The sequence below is a fragment of the Sus scrofa genome, chromosome 3, assembly GCF_054392235.1.
Source record: "Sus scrofa isolate SSC_HxYL_T2T_F1_AM1 chromosome 3, Sscrofa_HxYL_maternal_Yorkshire_Landrace_v2.0, whole genome shotgun sequence".
Lineage (NCBI taxonomy): Eukaryota > Metazoa > Chordata > Mammalia > Artiodactyla > Suidae > Sus > Sus scrofa.
The window spans coordinates 26,969,971-26,987,094 of record NC_139385.1 but is presented as its reverse complement, the minus strand read 5'-3'; the positions used below and the strand labels follow the sequence as shown (position 1 = coordinate 26,987,094).

The 17,124-nt window shown below is 48.7% G+C and overlaps 1 protein-coding gene across 11 annotated transcripts in view; it reads right to left on the bottom strand.

Moving 5' to 3' along the window:
* Positions 1 to 17,124, bottom strand: part of ARHGAP17 (Rho GTPase activating protein 17) — a 108,256-nt gene that overhangs the window by 41,577 nt on the left and 49,555 nt on the right. For all 11 annotated transcript variants that reach the window (XR_014840515.1, XR_014840516.1, XR_002341006.2 and 8 more), the window contains exons 3-7: positions 12,738 to 12,842; positions 4,827 to 4,900; positions 3,153 to 3,264; positions 2,625 to 2,701; positions 90 to 201 (exon numbers count right to left, since the gene is read on the bottom strand). Coding sequence is in view for 6 of the 11 variants with exons in the window: in XM_021081341.2 (XP_020937000.2) it covers positions 90 to 201; positions 2,625 to 2,701; positions 3,153 to 3,264; positions 4,827 to 4,900; positions 12,738 to 12,842 (480 nt within the window). In the remaining 5 variants the exon portion in view is untranslated. The remainder of the gene's footprint in view (positions 1 to 89; positions 202 to 2,624; positions 2,702 to 3,152; positions 3,265 to 4,826; positions 4,901 to 12,737; positions 12,843 to 17,124) is intronic.

The following is a 17,124-nucleotide window of genomic DNA, read 5'->3' as shown; positions in this document are numbered from 1 at the left end:
AAATAAATTGCAATAGTTGACCTTTCATCCATCATTTGCAAAAACCAGAAGATTAACGCAAGTGCATATGTATTAGGGAATGCGCCTACCTTGCACTGTTCGACTTTATTTCCAGCTTCATCCATCTCCTCCTTGAGGGTATCTATTTTGGAGGGAAGACCCTGAAAGTTGGTTGCTGAAGATTTGTGAGCCTGGTTCCACCTACAAAGCACAGGGGTAGCCATTAAGTTCCAGGACCACTACTTCCCCCCAGATTGATTCTACCTGGGACAAGTCTCTGTACCTAGGACGCCAGCAAGGTTATCCTCTAAGAATAACAGTCAAAAGCAACACTGGCTTCCTACCATGACAGGACATGGCAGTTCTGAGAGGAGCTTTCTGCTCCGAGCAGAACTGACTACATTTTGTCGCACTTAAGCCTCCCTGCTGGAAATCAAGCCATGAAACCCCTTTCCTCCGGTGATTAATCCTGGGATTTCTGCCATGAAACCTCCCCATGTTCTTTTGCTTTAATGGAGAATGTTCCCTGTGCCACTGGGAGTCATTTGCTCCTCTTGAGGACCCTTATAACCATTAGAACATTCTGCTTCATCTCCAGCAAAAAACTCTACCGCAGATTCCTGCCTTATTTTTTTTATTTATTTATTTTTTTTGGTCTTTTTGCCATTTCTTGGGCCGCTCCCGTGGTATATGGAGGTTCCCAAGCTAGGGGTCGAATCGGAGCTGTAGCCACCGGCCTACGCCAGAGCCACAGCAACATGGGATCAGAGCTGCATCGGCAACCTACACCACAGCTCACAGCAACACCGGATCCTTAACCCACTGAGCAAGGCCAGGGATCGAACCCGCAACCTCATGGTTCCTAGTCAGATTCGTTAACCACTGAGCCACGATGGGAACTCCTGCAGTCAGATTCTTAACCCGGTGCCACAGTGGGAACTCCCTAGAGGCACATTTTATCATCTCAACATTTCTTAACTCAGGACATGTCTTAACAATTGATTTATACATTTAATAAAGGGGCATTTTTATGTTACTTCCCCTCCAGGGATCAGATATTAGGTCAATAGTGAATCTGGGGAGTTTCCAATCGTGGCTCAATGGTAACGAACCCAACTAGTTATCCATAAGGACTCAGGTTCAATCCCTGGCCTTGATCCATGGGTTAAGGATCTGGCATTGCCATAAGCTGTGGTATGGGTTACAGATGTAGCTCTGATCTTGTGTTGCTGTCTGTGGTGTAGGCTGGCAACTGCAGCTCCAATTCAACCCCTAGCCTGGGAACTTCATATGCCACAAGTGTGCCCCTAAAAAAAAAAAAAAAAAAAAATAGGGCATCTATCTAGAGAGCCAGGAAATGATGGCTGTATCTCCATATATTAGCCAAACAGAAAAAAAACCTTACCTGCTTCACAAGAGTACAATGACGATTAAAGGAGCTAACCAAGAAGGGGTCAGCAAAGCCACTTGTTTTTGTAAATAAAGTTTTATTGAAACCCAGCTTCATTCATTTAGATATTGCCCAGGGCTTATGCTACAACAGCGGAGTTGAGGAGTTGAAACAAGGAGCATCTGGGTTGTGAGGCTAAAAATATATACTATCTGGGCCTTCACTGAAAAGCTTTATCAACCCCTGTATGTGGTGGCTATCTCCCTAGTCCCCTCACATGCCTCATTGATAGAGGCCCTCAGGGATGGAGCTGAGGCTGGAGCCTGGCCACGGGGCACTTACAGACTGGTCATCTGACATCAGCCCTCTGGATGGTTACTTGGTTACTGAACGAGGCCAGGGATCGAACCCGCAATCTCATTGTTCCTAGTCGGATTCGTTAACCACTGAGCCATGACAGGAACTCCAAGTTCCTCCCATTTTTAAATATTAAAAAAAATTTTTTTTTAGTTCTTCCCTTTTGAGCACTGCATTTCTTCCTTTCTTTTTTTGTCTTTTTCCAGTTGCACCCTTGGCATATGGAAGTTCCCAGGCTTGGGGTCAAATCGCAGCTATAGATGCCGGCCTACACCATAGCCACAGCTACGCGAGATCCAAGCTGTGTCTGCGACCTACACCACGGCTCATGCACGGCAAGGCTGGATCCCCGACCCACTGAGTGAGGCCAGGGATCCAACCCATTTCCTCATGGATACTAGTCAGGTGCCCGACCACTGGGCCATAGTGGGAACTCCCACACTTTTGATTGTGAAAAATAATCGTAACCACACGGGGTTTTTCTGGACACAGGGGGACCCTTAGGGGCTGCTCAGATCGCAAAGCTACTTACTCCACCACGGTGCTATTCCAAGAGCAGCACTCTGAGACCTGTCCGTCACCATCCCTCTCTCCCAGATATACATACTCAGGGTTTTTTTCAATCCCGTCTCCTTTCTCTGTCGGTTATCTAAGAATAGGGTGTTCTAACAGCATCCCACTGCCACTCTTGGGGAATGAGGCCTGAAAGCAGGTGTCAGCAGGCTGTGACTCAGTGTGTGGCCAAGTGTGTAAATGTGTGTCAATTTCCATCTTGGCCCATAGCGGTCAACCTCTTATGCGTGTTGGGAGTGGGGACAGTTGCAGGGGATGCGACAGAACATGACATGAGTGGTTATGCTTTACAGCTTTACCTTACCTAGCTCTGACCGAGTCCCAGTCTAACACCAATTTGGCGAGCTGCTTCCTCTGTTTCTGGATGTTGGGAATCTCCACCTAAAAAAAGAGACAGAATATCAAATGGGATGAGCTCTGAGGTTTTCAGTTTCACATTCGAAAGTGCTGTCCTTACTAACATTTTTATTTTTTTTTTCTCTTAGGCCAAGGTTTTGGACCCCCAACTTACACCCCTTATTTCCAAAAAGAAGGAAATGGCAAAGCCACTGATTCCTGGAGTTCCCGTTGTGGCGCGGTAGAAATGAATCCGACTAGGAACCTTGAGGTTGCAGGTTTGATCCCCAGCCTCGATCAGTGGGTTAAGAATCCGGCGGTGCTGTGAGCTGGAGTGTAGCAGCTATAGCTCCGATTCGACCCTTAGCCTGGGAACCTCCATATGCCACAGGTGTAGCCCTAAAAAGCAAAAAAAAAAAAAAAAAAAAAGCCATTGAGTATGTTGACATTTTAGGGCCAGCCCCCACCAGTCTCAGCTCCTCGGCAAAGCACCCACCTCAGCGATGCCGTACAGAGGGTCCACAATCTCCTTCTCGACAAAGACTTCGTGCTGAGAGAGTTCCAGAGCCAGCTGATTCTCAGCATCCCCACACGTCTCCAGCATCTTCCTTTAAAAACAAGACGCCCGGACAACAAACAGACGGCCATTAAATCCGGCCCCTGCTCACCACGCTTTGCAGGCTCTGCTCTCCACACGATGGGAACACACAAGAGAGTCATAAAAGTCCTATCAATTTAGGGCGCAAGTCCACATGTTTGTGCCTTAAAGTGAAGAAGCCCATCTCGAGTCTGCTTTGTGTGTACATGTGTGGGATCCGTGTAAACTGGGAGGTGACCCTTCACTGAAAGATGAGGTCCTCGAGTCAGGTAAAAAGCAAGTATTCTCAAAAGCTCCCTGATAATAGTTTCTTCTTTTCTTTTTTTTTTTTTTTTCAGGGCCACACCCGAGGCATATGGAAGTTCCCAGGCTAGGGGTCAAATTGGAGCTGTAGCTGCCAGCCTACACCACAGCCACAGCAACACAGGATCTGAGCAGCATCTGTGACCTACACCACAGCTCACGGCAAGGCCGGATCCTTAACCCACTGAGCGAGGCCAGGGATCGAACCCACATCCTCATGGATACTAGTCGGGTTCATTAGCGCTGAGCCATCACGAGAACACCCCTGAAAATCTTTTAAATTGTCTGGAAAGTTCATCATTCTGTATTGTTTGCTATCTGCTAGGGAGCCCGGCACAGGCAGGGTCCTTCAAAGCACAGCAGAGAACTGTAGGGTAGAGAGCATGGCAGATCCCAGGATGGGGCTTCGAAGTCCGAAGGCCACACTCAGCTGGGAAAGGAGGCCCATGTTGCAGCGGGAGGGAGCAGACAGGCTCAGAGGGCACTGGCCTTGTGTAGAAGCAGGTGGATGGGAAGCACAGCCTTCCCTCTTATAATCAAAACAGCTTTATTATGAGATCCTTTAATTATTTGTATAATACATGCACACTATAAAAAAAATCCAAATAATTTAGAAAAGACATTTTACATGATGGTGACTGCCTTGAAAAGAAGTCACTCTTAAGGGCTGGAAGGGACTGTTCAGGGCTTAGAAGGCTGAAAGCAATGCCTGCACCAGGGACAGGACTGAGTTCTTTATCTTTTGTTGTTGTTGCTATTTCTTGGGCCGCTCCCGCGGCATATGGAGGTTCCCAGGCTAGGGGTCTAATCGGAGCTGTAGTCACCGGCCTACGCCAGAGGCACAGCAACGCAGGATCCGAGCCGCGTCTGCAACCTACACCACAGCTCACGGCAACGCCGGATCCGTAACCCACTGAGCAAGGGCAGGGACCGAACCCGCAACCTCATGGTTCCTAGTCGGATTCGTTAACCACTGCGCCACGATGGGAACTCCAGGACTGAGTTCTTTATATCCAAGCTCAGTGGAATAAATATTGACCCTATCAATTCAATAGCGGCCTTTCATATCGTCCGTCCTCGCTCCTGCGAAGAGGAAGAGTCTCTAGCATCCCAGGGGCCTCTCACGGGGCCTGGCTGTTCTCCCAGCAGAGGCCATCGTGCTCCCGGTCCCTCTGGTCCCACAGGTGGCTGCCCTGCACCCCACCCCGCCACCCACTTCCACCGGCCCACAGGGGCTTGGCTCTCTTTCTGAAAGTAGCCCGTTCTTACCCCAGGAGAGAGTCTTCCAGCTGAGTTGATGCTTCTTGCATATTCTGAGCAAGAGCTGTCAGAGGCAGTTTTTTCTGGAAGGCAGAAGACAATGTGTTGTCTTTTTCTGTTTCTTATCGTTGACACTCAGCTTCAATTACCTGATTCAGACGCTTAGTCACTGGTTTCTCTTCTGTGCAAACTGCACAGGTAAGAGATAGCCTGTCTGGGTTCAAGTTCGGATCTCACAGGTATGAGCTGTGTGACGGAACCTCTGTGTCAGTTTCCTCATGCCTGGAATTTGGGGCTAACAGCATGAGGGTCCTAAGGCTGTCTGTTGACTAAAGGAGACATTCAAGGTCAAAGTAGCCACCATGTGATAAGCACTCACTAAAAGTTAGCTGCTATTGTTTCTGCTATTACTACAATTACTAATTGATCAGGCACTGACCTTGCCTCTGAGTATCATGACAAATAAATACAATGAAGTGCTCACTTTCAAAAACTTTTGCAGAATAGTTTTTTTTTTTTTTTTTTTTTTTTTTTTTTGTCTTTTTAGGGCTGCATATGGAAGTTCCCAGGCCAGGGGTCAAATCAGAGCTGCAGCTGCCAGCCGACGCCATAGCCACAGCAACACAGGATCTGAGCTGCATCTGTGACCTACACCACAGCTCACAGCAATGCCAGATCCTTAACCCACTGAGCGAGGCCAGGGATGGAACCCGCATCCTCATGGATACTAGTCAGGTTCGTTAACTCATCAGCTGCCACGGAAACTCCCTAGAATACTTATTCTTAAACATGCCTCTTAATTTGGCTGTGATCATAAAGATTTAGCTTTAGTTAAAGATCTGAAAATAGCTTAATACATACACACACACAAAAAGCTTTGTAAGGTTTTGAGGCACGAAGTCCCTCATTTTCCTATCAGATTTGTTTTTCAGCTGGAAATGACCATGAGGGTTATCTGATTAGTGTTCTAATGGTATTGTCAAGACCTGTGAAGACCAGGGGGCTTAGGTGGTCTGGCCAGGCACCTCAGTGAGGGGGCAGAACCAGACTCCAGCACCTTGGGTCCAAGCCCTAGTGCAGACTCTCCATGCCTGGCTGATGGCTTACCTCAGAATATGGGCAGATGAGGCCGGGAAAGTAGCAAGTGGGTTGGCTAAAGCATCATAATCTGCCAACAAAAAGTGCTTTCAACGCTGCGGTTCCCCAGGGAATTCTGCCTTCCCAGTAGAAAGGGTGCTCACGTCAAAGACCCAGGGTGTTGCTGGGCCAGGACCTTGCTCTGCCTTGACCATGGGCATGTCGCCTGCCTCTCCTGCTTTTGAAGGGCTTCACCCGATACTCTTATCCCCATATGTGCTTGTATGGTATAGAATTATCTCTGCAAGGCTGTACAAGAAACTGGCAATCTGGTGGTCCTGGAGAGGGGAACAGGTGCCCAGGGAACAGGGCTGGAAGAGAACTCACTTTATGTTCTTTTTTTGTTTGTTTTATTATCGTTGATTTATAATGTTCTGTCAATTTCTGCTCTACAACTAAGTCACACATTGTTTTTCTCGCATTATCTTCCATTGTGTTCCCATCACAACTCACTTTAGGTTCTTTTGCATACTATGGATGTTGACCATGTAAATGGACAGCCCATTCAAAGCAGTAGATTGAAATTTAAAAATAAATAGCAGGGAGTTCCCGTCTTGGCTCAGTGGTTGAGGAGTCCGACTGGGAACCATGAGGTTGCGGGTTCGATCCCTGGCTTTGCTCAGTGGGTTGAGGATCTGGCGTTGCCGTGAGCTGTGGTATGGGTCACAGACACGGCTCGAATCCTGTGTTGCTGTGGCTCTGGTGTAGGCTGGTGGCTACAGCTCCAATTAGACCCCCAGCCTGGGAACCTCCATATGCCGCGGGAGCGGCCCAAGAAACGGCAAAAAGACAAAAAAAAAAAGCAGCAAATATATATTTCCCCATCTCTTCTGTCCCTTGGGTTTTTTTGTTTGTTTGTTTTTTGGTTTTTTTTGCTTTTTTTTTTTGCTTCTTAGGGCCATACCTGCTGCATACGGAGGTTCCCAGGCTAGGGGTCAAATCGGAGCTGCAGCTGCTGGCCTACACCGCAGCCACAGCAGCACAGGCTCCAAGCCACATCTGCCATCTATACTACAGCTGATGGCAATGCCGGATCCTTAACCCACGGGGCGAGGCCAGGGATCAAAAGCACGTCCTCCTGGATACTATTGGGTTCATTATCACTGAGCCACAATGGGAACGCCTCCCTCGGGTTATTTATTTATTTTTTTTTTGTCTTTTGTCTTTTTGTTGTTGTTGTTATTGTTGCTATTTCTTGGGCCGCTCCCGAGGCATATGGAGGTTCCCAGGCTAGGGGTCGAATCGGAGCTGTAGCCACCGGCCTACGCCAGAGCCACAGCAACGCGGGATCCGAGCCGAGTCTGCAACCTACACCACAGCTCACGGCAACGCCGGATCGTTAACCCACTGAGCAAGGGCAGGGACCGAACCCGCAACCTCATGGTTCCCAGTCAGATTCGTTAACCACTGCGCCACGACGGGAACTCCGGGTTATTTTTAAGTAAAAAAAGAATGGGTTTCATCTGCCCCATATGGAAAACATTTCCAGCTTCCACATGTCTAGACCAGGAAGATATGAGGAACCGGGTACTCTGAGCACAATGGAGGAGAATCTGTCCGTTTTAGTTATGCTGCTTTCTAAGGGAACTGAGTGTAGGATACATACAATGATCAAGAGAAAAGAGAAATACATTATGTGTAAGTCTGGAGCCCTCTGGGGCTATGGGTGTAAATCATAAAGGGAGGAGTTTATTTTGACGAGTGTCATTCAAGTGCCTGTTGTAACTGACTTGTGTGGGTCCCAGGCCCTGACTCCAAAGCCACAACAGTCCCGTTGCCTCTTGTGCAGAAATGAGGACATTCTGCTTATCTGACGCTTGAGCTCATCAATGACGACGCTGTCTACCAACATCAAACTCCTCCAAGGAGAGGGCTGAGGGCTTCCTAATGTATAAAATGCAGGCCAGCTGCACAAAAAGAAGTAATTCCAGATCTAAAGCAACATAAGCTATGACATGTCAAGAGCCTGGGCTAAGAAGGCTACCTGCCCTGTCTCTCTTCCCTCCAATTCTTGCCTCTTCTGGGAGCTTCTTCTTCTTTTTTTTTCTTTTCTTTTTTTTTTTTTTTTTGCTTTTTAGGGCCACACCTGTGGCACATGGAAGTTCCCAGGCTAAGGGTCTAATTGGAACTACAATTGCTGCCTAACCACAGCTACAGCAATGCAGGATCCGAGCCGTGCCTGTGACCTATGCCACAGCTCACAGCAACACCAAATCCTTAACCCACTGAGCAAAGCCAGGGATCAAACCCACATCCTCATGGATACTACAAGTTGGGTTCATGACTCACTGAGGCACAACGCAAACTCACGCATGAGAGCTTCTGATGTGTGAGGCTCCTCCTGTACATTCTAGAGCCTGAGAGACTGCTGTGATTTTCTCATGGGACAGATCTCTTGTGGTCCCCTATCTTTAATAGTTTCCATGGTGACTTCTCTTCCCACAGGCAGAGCAGAAACATCCTGAGAGCCCTGTCTTGGGCACGTTGGTTTGAGGTTGGAACAGGAAGCCGAAGGCATCGAGTTTTAGAAATGAGGGCGAGGCACCTTTGTCCGTGCTGCCTGGAATATCACCTGCCACTCATTTTCCTCCTTCATAGCGAGGCTACCACCTCCTCCAGGAAGCCTTCCTTGACTACCCTTCTCCTCCTCTGGTGGTCATTCTCGGTCCTCCCATACTACACTGTGCCTAGTTTGTTTAGCATGTTGTTTTATAATTATTCATTTGTGGGCTGGGAGCACCTTTTAAGGTAGACACTACATCTCATTCATTATTTATAGGTCCAGTGCTGGTACTCAGTAGGTGTTTGCTAAATACTTAATTTGTTTGTTTGTAATGAATATATGTGACACCTGGGCTGGGTCACAAAACAGACCCAAGGAACGAGACTTTGAAGTGTGATGAACAATGGCACAGGGCATGAATGGGAGGAAGCGTGGGATGCTGAGACTGATAAGGGAAATGCGATCAGATTATGAAGGGCTTAAGGCATCAAAGGTTCAGACGTTAAGATATTCTGTGAAACTGGATTGTTATGATCATTATATAACTACAGATGTGATAAATTCATTTGAGTAATAAAAAAAAGTGAATCAGCACACACAAAAAAGGAGGAAAAAAAATCCAATTGTGGTGCTGTCATATAATCTGCGTTATGAGGTTTCCAAATAAAATTGATTCTTATTTCATTTATTTTTCTTAAATTGCTATGTTGATAGGAAGAGGCTTTGCAATCTTATTTCCTGATTTGAAATTTAACTTCTTGCATTAACATGCCTTTGTAATAAATTTCCTTAGCTTATTATCTTATGTATAATGGTTTCTTCCAGTGTTTAATAAAATAAAGAGTAAAAAAAAAAAAAAAAGATATACTTCACAGCACAGGGAACAGAACCAATATTTTGTAGTAACTTTAGAGGAGTAAAATCTATAAATATATTGACCCAACCATGTTGTATGCCTGAGACTCACATAATATGGTAAATCCACTATATTTCAGTCAAAAAACAAAAAGAGCCTGGACTTTAACCCAGGCAAGGGGAACCAGCCAGTGTCCCTGGCCAGAGCACCACTGGTGTAATGGGACACTTCCTTGCGTGGGACTATCCTCCAGGCACTGCAGAATGTTTAGCATCTTGGTCCCCAGCTTCCAAATGCCAGGTGTGTCCCCCAGACCTACGGCATCCAAAAAAGTCTACGTATTTCCGAATATTCCCAGCAGTGTAATTCTGGTCCCTGGTGAGAACAACTAGGGGCTTAAGGTATTTTTTGCTTTTTGGTTTTTGGTTTTTAGGCAGAAGGATGTATTTCAGGAAACCAACTCTAGTGATCAGATTAACAAAAGGCTGGAAAAGAAGGAAATTCGATGCAGGAAATGTAGCTCAAGAGGTGACTGCAACAGTCCAGGTGATAAGTAATCACAGTGTGCACTAAGGTGAAGGCGGTCAAGATGGAACAGACGTGAGGAATGCCAGAAATACAGGCGTTCCCGTCGTGGCGCAGCAGAAACGAATCCGACTGCGGGTTCGATCCCTGGCCTCGCTCAGTGGGTTAAGGATCCAGCGTTGCGGTGAGCTGTGGTGTAGGTCGCAGACACAGCTCGGATTTGGCATTGCTGTGGCTGTGGCATAGGCTGGCAGCTGAAGCTCCAATGAGACCCCTAGCCTGGGAACCTCCATAGGCCACGGGTGCAGCCCTAAAAAGACAAAAGACAAAAGACAAAAAAAAAAAAAAAAAAAAAAGAAGAAGAAAGAAGAAAGAAATACAGAGAGCATCATAGGACTTGCTAATCAAGCAGCTATGGGAGGTGGGTGGGTGGAGATAAAATAAAACCTTCCAGTTTCTGGTCTGCATAAGACAGTGGATGGAATTCAAGAGACAACCCAGAAGGAAGAAGTGGTTGTGCACGCTTAAAGAGACAATGGGGAGGAGGAAGTTTCGGCTTGGCTGAGAGTGGTTTACAAGTCCCTGGATAAACACATCAGTTAGATGCCATGAGAATGGAGGAGGTGGCCCCAGGAATGTGATGGTGGCGAGAAGGAAGAGGAGAAGGGCAGAGCCGTAGGGAAATGATGTTACAAGGGCAGGCAGAGCAGAAGCCCAGGCAAGAGAACACGAAGGAGCAGAGGGAGTGGGACCAGCGGACTGGGTCTGGGTCTGAGGGATGGGACCTGCCGCAAGCTGTTCTGGAACCCTAGCTGTATGCAAACTTCTGCTCCTTTGATAACGCACCACCACAGAAAAGGACGTGTTGTGCAAGAGGGGAGTGACCCCTACTGTCAGGACGGCCAGAAATGTGTGCAGGAAGTAGAAGAGTGATACAGATCCTCTGCAAACCAGCTCTTCCTCGTGAGACATCTGGTGACAAACAAAACAATATGGCAAGTCACAGCTGCCTTGTGTGCCGCTGAAACACTCACCTTAATGTTATATGGGCTTCCTTTCTTTTTTTTTTGTCTTTTGTCTTTTTTTTTCAGGGCCGCACCCACGGCATATGGAGGTTCCCAGGCTAGGGGCCTAATCCGAGCTACAGCTGCCGGCCTGCACCCCAGCCACAGCCACACCAGATCCGAGCTGCGTCTGCCACCTACACCCCAGCTCACGGCAACGCCAGATCCTTAACCCACTGAGCAAGGCCAGGGATTGAACCCGCAACCTCACGGTTCCCAGTCAGATTTGTTTCCGCTGAGCCACAACAGGAACACCCTATATGGGCTTTCTAAGGGTCAGTGGATGCTTATAAACTGGGAACTTGCAAAACCAAGAACAAAAGCTGCTGTGGTCTGCTTCGGGACCCAGGGACCTGGGTGCTCGGAACAAACGTACCCTGGAGGAGACATTCGATTGCTTCCTGGAGCCCATCCTCCCTCCTGTCTATCGCAGCATCCTGAGTCCTCCTAAGGATCTATCCTGGTCTCCATGAAGCCTATGAGCCAGAGGAGGACCACAGCCCATGCTCTGGGGTGAACCTGGGATTAGCTTCAGCCAATCAGCAATCCCATCTCCTCACCCACCCTCACCCTCTCAACCCAGGGTAACTGGTGGGGAGTAGGAGGGGGCGTGTTCAGGAACAGAGGACATGACCAGATGCAGAGCAACACAACAGGAAGAGGTTTCTACCTACTGAGGGTGTGGAAAAAGAAGTTTTCTCACCCTGTTAAGAAAAAATTACTGGAGGGAGTTCCCACTTTGTCTCAGCAGAAGCGAATCCATGAGGATGTGGAGTCAACCCCTGGCCTCGCTCAGTGGGTTAAAGATCCGGTGTTGCTGTGAGCTGTGGTGTAGGTCGCAGATGTGGCTCAGATCCCGAGTTGCGGTGGCTGTGGTGGAGGCCGGCAGCCGTCGCTCTGATTCAATCCCTGGCCTGGGAACTTCCATATGCAGCAGGGGCAGCCCTAAAAAGCTAAAAAAAAAAAAAAAAAAAGGAAAAGAAAAATTACTGGTAGACACATTCCCTACACCTGCTAGACATGCTCAAGGAAGCCGGTAGCCCATGGAAGCTGTTCAGAGCCAGCTTGCACCCGTGAGGGGTAAAGCAGACACTGCAGAAGAAGGCTGAGGGGAGAGAAGGAAAGAAACTGGAGTTCTGGGTACATCACTGAAAAGTCAGACCAAGCCCTCCACCCTCCAAGGCCATCCCAACCTCTGGACTTTTTTGGTTAGTAAACCAATACATCCTACTTTCTAAGGCCAGGCTTTCAGCTGTCTGCCGTCATCAAAGGACGCCTAACCGAAGTGTCCATTCTCTTATCAGTGACAAATCTTGTAAAGCACCTGGAGAGAATTCAGAGGGAACCAGGCTTTCGGCTCAGGGATTTCTTAAGCACAAAAGAGTGGTATGGGGAGTTTCCATCGTGGCTCAGTGGTTAATGAATCCGACTAGGAACCATGAGGTTGCGGGTTGGACTCCTGGCCATGCTCAGTGGGTTAAGGATCCGGCATTGCCATGAGCTGTGGTGTAGGTCGCAGACGTAGCTTGGATCCTGCGTTGCTGTGGTTCTGGCGTAGGTCAGCGGTTACAGCTCCGATTCGACCCCTAGCCTGGGAACCTCCATATGTCGCGGGAGCAGCTCAAGAAATGACAAAAAAAAGACAAAACCAACCAAACAAAAACAAACAAAAAAAAGAATGGTACGGTCAGGCAGGTGTCTTGGGCGTGAGTGGTGATGTGACGCACAGGTAGCCAGGCCGACCTGCCGATGCCACATGGAAAATTGGCAGAGAGAGGGTGAGAGGCCGCTCACTGATGCAAGCATCGAGGCCCTGAGTCCCACCCAGTACTCACGTGTCTCCTCTCGGCGTCGGTGCCGTGCTGGCCCTGGAAGCAGGCCATCAGGCGCTTGTGGGAATGGTGGCACATGGAGCGCACGGTGTCCAGGCGCCGCTCAATCTGGCAACACAGAGACAGGAGAGCCATTGGCCGGGGCTCTGGAACAGACTCGACCTCTTCCTGGCACGGTGTCGTCACATAGGCAGCGTGACATGGAAACACTGCCTCTTATATCAGCAAACAGAGGATGCCGCAGCCACCGAGCCCCCTACAGCCACCCCGAGGTGACTGGCCTCAGCGCCTTCCGTCACCCCGAGGTGACTGGCCCCGGACAGCTAAGGTGCAAGTCAAAGGAATGACTTCAGTGAGCCCAGGCTCTTGCATCTTCCCATACAGAGAAAAGGACGAAATTCCTTAACTCGAGATAATCTGGTTTTCTCTAATGAACAGTGATCATTTGATGTTCCCACCACCTGGTCTTCATTGCAAAAACTCCTATAAGTCCTGGCTCCTCCCTTGCCACTTTGGAGCAATCCCTCAGAGTGACTTGAGAGGCCACCTCCTGGGCTTAAGTCCTCAGGTTTGCCCAAATAAAACATACTTCTCCACTTTTAGACTGGGCATTTTTCCCTGTCGACAGCAGGACAAGTATCCCGCGGTGGAATTTTTTCAGCCCATGGGTAGAAATGGAAACGGCGCCCATGCACCTACACGGGGGTGTCTCACTATTGCCAGTGGGGCTGGAGAATCCTGGGTTGTGGGCAGCTGTCCTGTGCATTATATATGCACGGCATTGTCCTGGCCTCTACCCTCTCGATCCCAATGGCACCCTACTCCCCACGTTGTGACAATGAGAAGTGTCCCCAGACTTGGTCCAATATTCCCCCAGAGGGCAAAATCACCCCTGCTTGAGAACCATAGAGGTTTTGATCCCTTAAAGGCTGCTCTACGTTCAGCGGGGAGGGGACAGTGCTGACTAGACCCTGCCATCCGAGGAGTGGTGGCAAATTCCCACATTACAGCACCAGCAAAGCCCCAGGTCCAGCCAGCAGAACCACAAATGGACACCCTGAACCCACACCCAGGCCTGTGGCCAAGTGCAAAAGCCACAGGGATATTCAGGAGCTCCCTCTTGCACACGGCGATGGGGCTTTTCACACACAGGACGTCGGACAGAAGAATCAAAAGAGAGGTTCCACAATTGAAACTCAAGATCGGTGTTTTCAAAATTATTCCTTATTGGGCTTGGAGTGTGGTTTTTGTTTTTTGCTTTTTAATAATAAACTTCTAAAGCAGAATAGACAGCCAGACAGCCAGCAGTAAGTAAGAGACACTGACTTAGAGGACCCACACATCATGATCAGCTTCCCAAAATATTATTGCTGGGATATGGCTGTTTATGGCAAAGAGAGCGGCTTTTTACAGGAAGGAATGCCAAAAATGTGTATTCTGATGACTCATGAAGACTGAGAGCAGGCCCTCTGGGACGCTTTCTATTTTAAAGAAAAATCAACAAATTCAAAGCAGAACATGCTTTTACCCCCAAACGTTTTACCCAATGAGATGGTTCGTGTGCCTCTTTCTCAAGCAGCGCTTCTTCAGATCCAAGACCCAACCCCGGGACCCTGGTTTGCAGGCACACTGATTTAGGACCAGAGGCCCCCCCCTCACTTGCCCCTCATCTTAAAATGACCCAATTCCAGGACACTGGAAAGCTAACACACAGTCTTCATCTGCCGCCAAAAACAAGGGGCGGGGAGGAGGGGGAGAAAACCCGAAAGAATGCCATTTCATTGTGAGTCCGATTTCCCTGAGAATCTAAAGTCCACAGGGACACGGCCACGGTCTGTTTTGTTCACTGATGTATCCCAAGGGCCTAGATCACTGCAGGGCCCACGAATGGAAGGTGGTCCCCTAAGATCTGTCAAAAGGACAGGTGTTAGAAATACAGCAGTAAGTGAACTGTAGGTCCTGCCCGCCTGGGATTCACAGGCTCCTGGGAAAACTCCATACAAACCGAATAAAATGGCAGCTTCCTGACCTGCTCTCACCAAGATCTAAGCAAAGAGGCAGGGGAGCCCAGAGCAAGCTCAGGGAAGTTTCATACCAGAAGCACAATAAAGTCTGTGGCTTGTGATAGCGGTAATCACATCAACAAATCTCTGATAGTCAGCCCTTACTGGAAGCCAGGCTCTGTTCCCAGGGCTTTACCAGGTTTAATCCAGAACCCTCCTACCAGCCCCACGGGGTGGCTACAGCCACGACCCTCCCTTTAGAGAAGTGGAAACTGAGGCACAGGAAGGGAAGCTAATTCTCGAGGCCACGGAGCGAGTCGGGCAGACGTGCCTTCTTTATGGTTAAAAAAAAAAAAAAAAAAAAAAAAAGAGCAGAAGTCAGGGGTTCCCTTTGTGGCGCAGCGGTAATGAACCCGACTAGTATGCATGAGGACACGGGTGTGATCTCTGGCCTCGCTCAGTGGGTTAAGGATCCAGCACTGCTGTGAGCTGTGGTGTAGGTCGCAGATGTGGCTCAGATCCAGCATGGCTGTGGCTGTGGTATAGGCCAGCAGCTGTAGCTCCAATTGGACCCCTGGCCTGGGAACTTCCAGGGCCTTGGGTGGGCCCTAAAAAGCAAAAACAAAAAAACACAAAAAACAGAAAACAAACAAAAAAAAAAACAACCACCCAAATATTGGAGTGGGAAAACATCTGTCACAATTACCGCAGACATGGAGAATCTAATAAATAAGGAGTTCCTAGAAACTAGCAAACGCTTCAGGCCCCAGCGGGTGTTTGGGCAAAGGGACAAGAGCAGACAGTCGCCGTCTACGTCCTGCGCCCTCTCTGTCATCCTCCACCTGCTTGCAAGGCCTCCTCTTAGGGTTTCAAGGATTAAATGAGACAATGTATGTGTCCTGGGATGTGGAAGGGAGCATGCTGACAGGAAAACCTAGTGGAACTGGAGCAAACAATATGTTTAAAAGTCTGAAAACGGATTTGAAATATCTGATAAAAACCAACAGGGAAATATCGTTAAGAATCTGATTCTGGAGTTCCCGCAGTGGCTCAGTGGTTAACAAATCCGACGAGGAAAAATGAGGTTGCAGGCTCGATCCCTGGCCTCGCTCAGTGGGTTAAGGATCTGGCGTTGCCGTGAGCTGTGGTGTAGGTCACAGATGAGGCTCGGATCCTGAGTTGCTGTGCCTGTGGTGTAGGCTGGCAGCCACAGCTCCAATTAGACCCCTAGCCTGGGAATCTCCATATACCGAGGGTAGGCCCTAAAAAAAAAAAAAAAAAAAAAGGAAAGAATCTGATTCTTAAGCTAGAATATGTACACATCAAGTATAGCTCAATTTAAAAAATGTTTTAAGATTATGATTCTTCTGTTCTTGTTGCTGCTTTTTAGGGCCGAATCCACAGCATATGGAAGTTCCCAGGCTAGGGGTCAAATCAGAGCTACAGCTGCCGGCCTGCGCCAAAGTCACAGCAGCACAGGATCCGACCCATATCTGCGACCTACACCACAGCTCACGGCAATGCCAGATCCTTAACCTACTGAGTGAGGCCAGGGATTGAACCCATGTCCTCATGGATGCTAGTCAGGTTTGTTTCTGCTGCGCCACAACGGGAACTCCAAGATGATGATTCTTTAATAAATCATTTTTTCTTTTCAAAAAACCCTTCGAATCCTTGATACAAACCTCAAAAATCCTTGACATATCCTCAAAAATAGAACAAAAAAGAAAAGTGTGCCTCACATCTCCTGCCTGCAGAAAGGCTGTCATGATTTAGGGGGCTGCCTGGCATGCTGGGGTGGAAGCAGTGTTTGTCTAAGTTATGCAGCCCCTTCTCTCCACGGGGAGGAGACAGAAAGTCACCTGGGAGCAGATCTCTGGTCTCCAGGGACCCATCAGAGGACACCGGAGGCAGGTGGTGGAAGTGAGAGACGAGGTGACAGGTGGAGGAGGCTTAGCAGAAACCTCTATGTGAAAAGGGTACTGTCCTCTGAGAAGTATTCTGGTGCGGGGGTGGGGTGGGAGGGATGGCATGGGCTTGGGTGAGGTGACATATATAAAGGGGCCAGCCTGTCCTGCGAGATATCCCCAACCCCAAAGCGAAAGACACCTGTTGCAAGATGGTGTTCAGTGGCCCTAGCTCAGGTCCCTGGCTGGAAATGCCCCTCCCTACAGAGAGGAAAGTCTGGCCATCCTAGGGTCCCAGGGTGGTCCTGGGTAATCTAGCCACTGTCACAGAAGCTCTGAGTCCTTCAGGACCCAGCCCAGGCCGGAGCTGGGGGAAGAAGAGTACGATAGGGAGAGAAAAATCCAAACTCTGGGTGGGAGCCAGTGGAGCCACTGCTGCAACTGGCAGAGCCAGTCCCATCAAGGGCAATAGCACAGCAG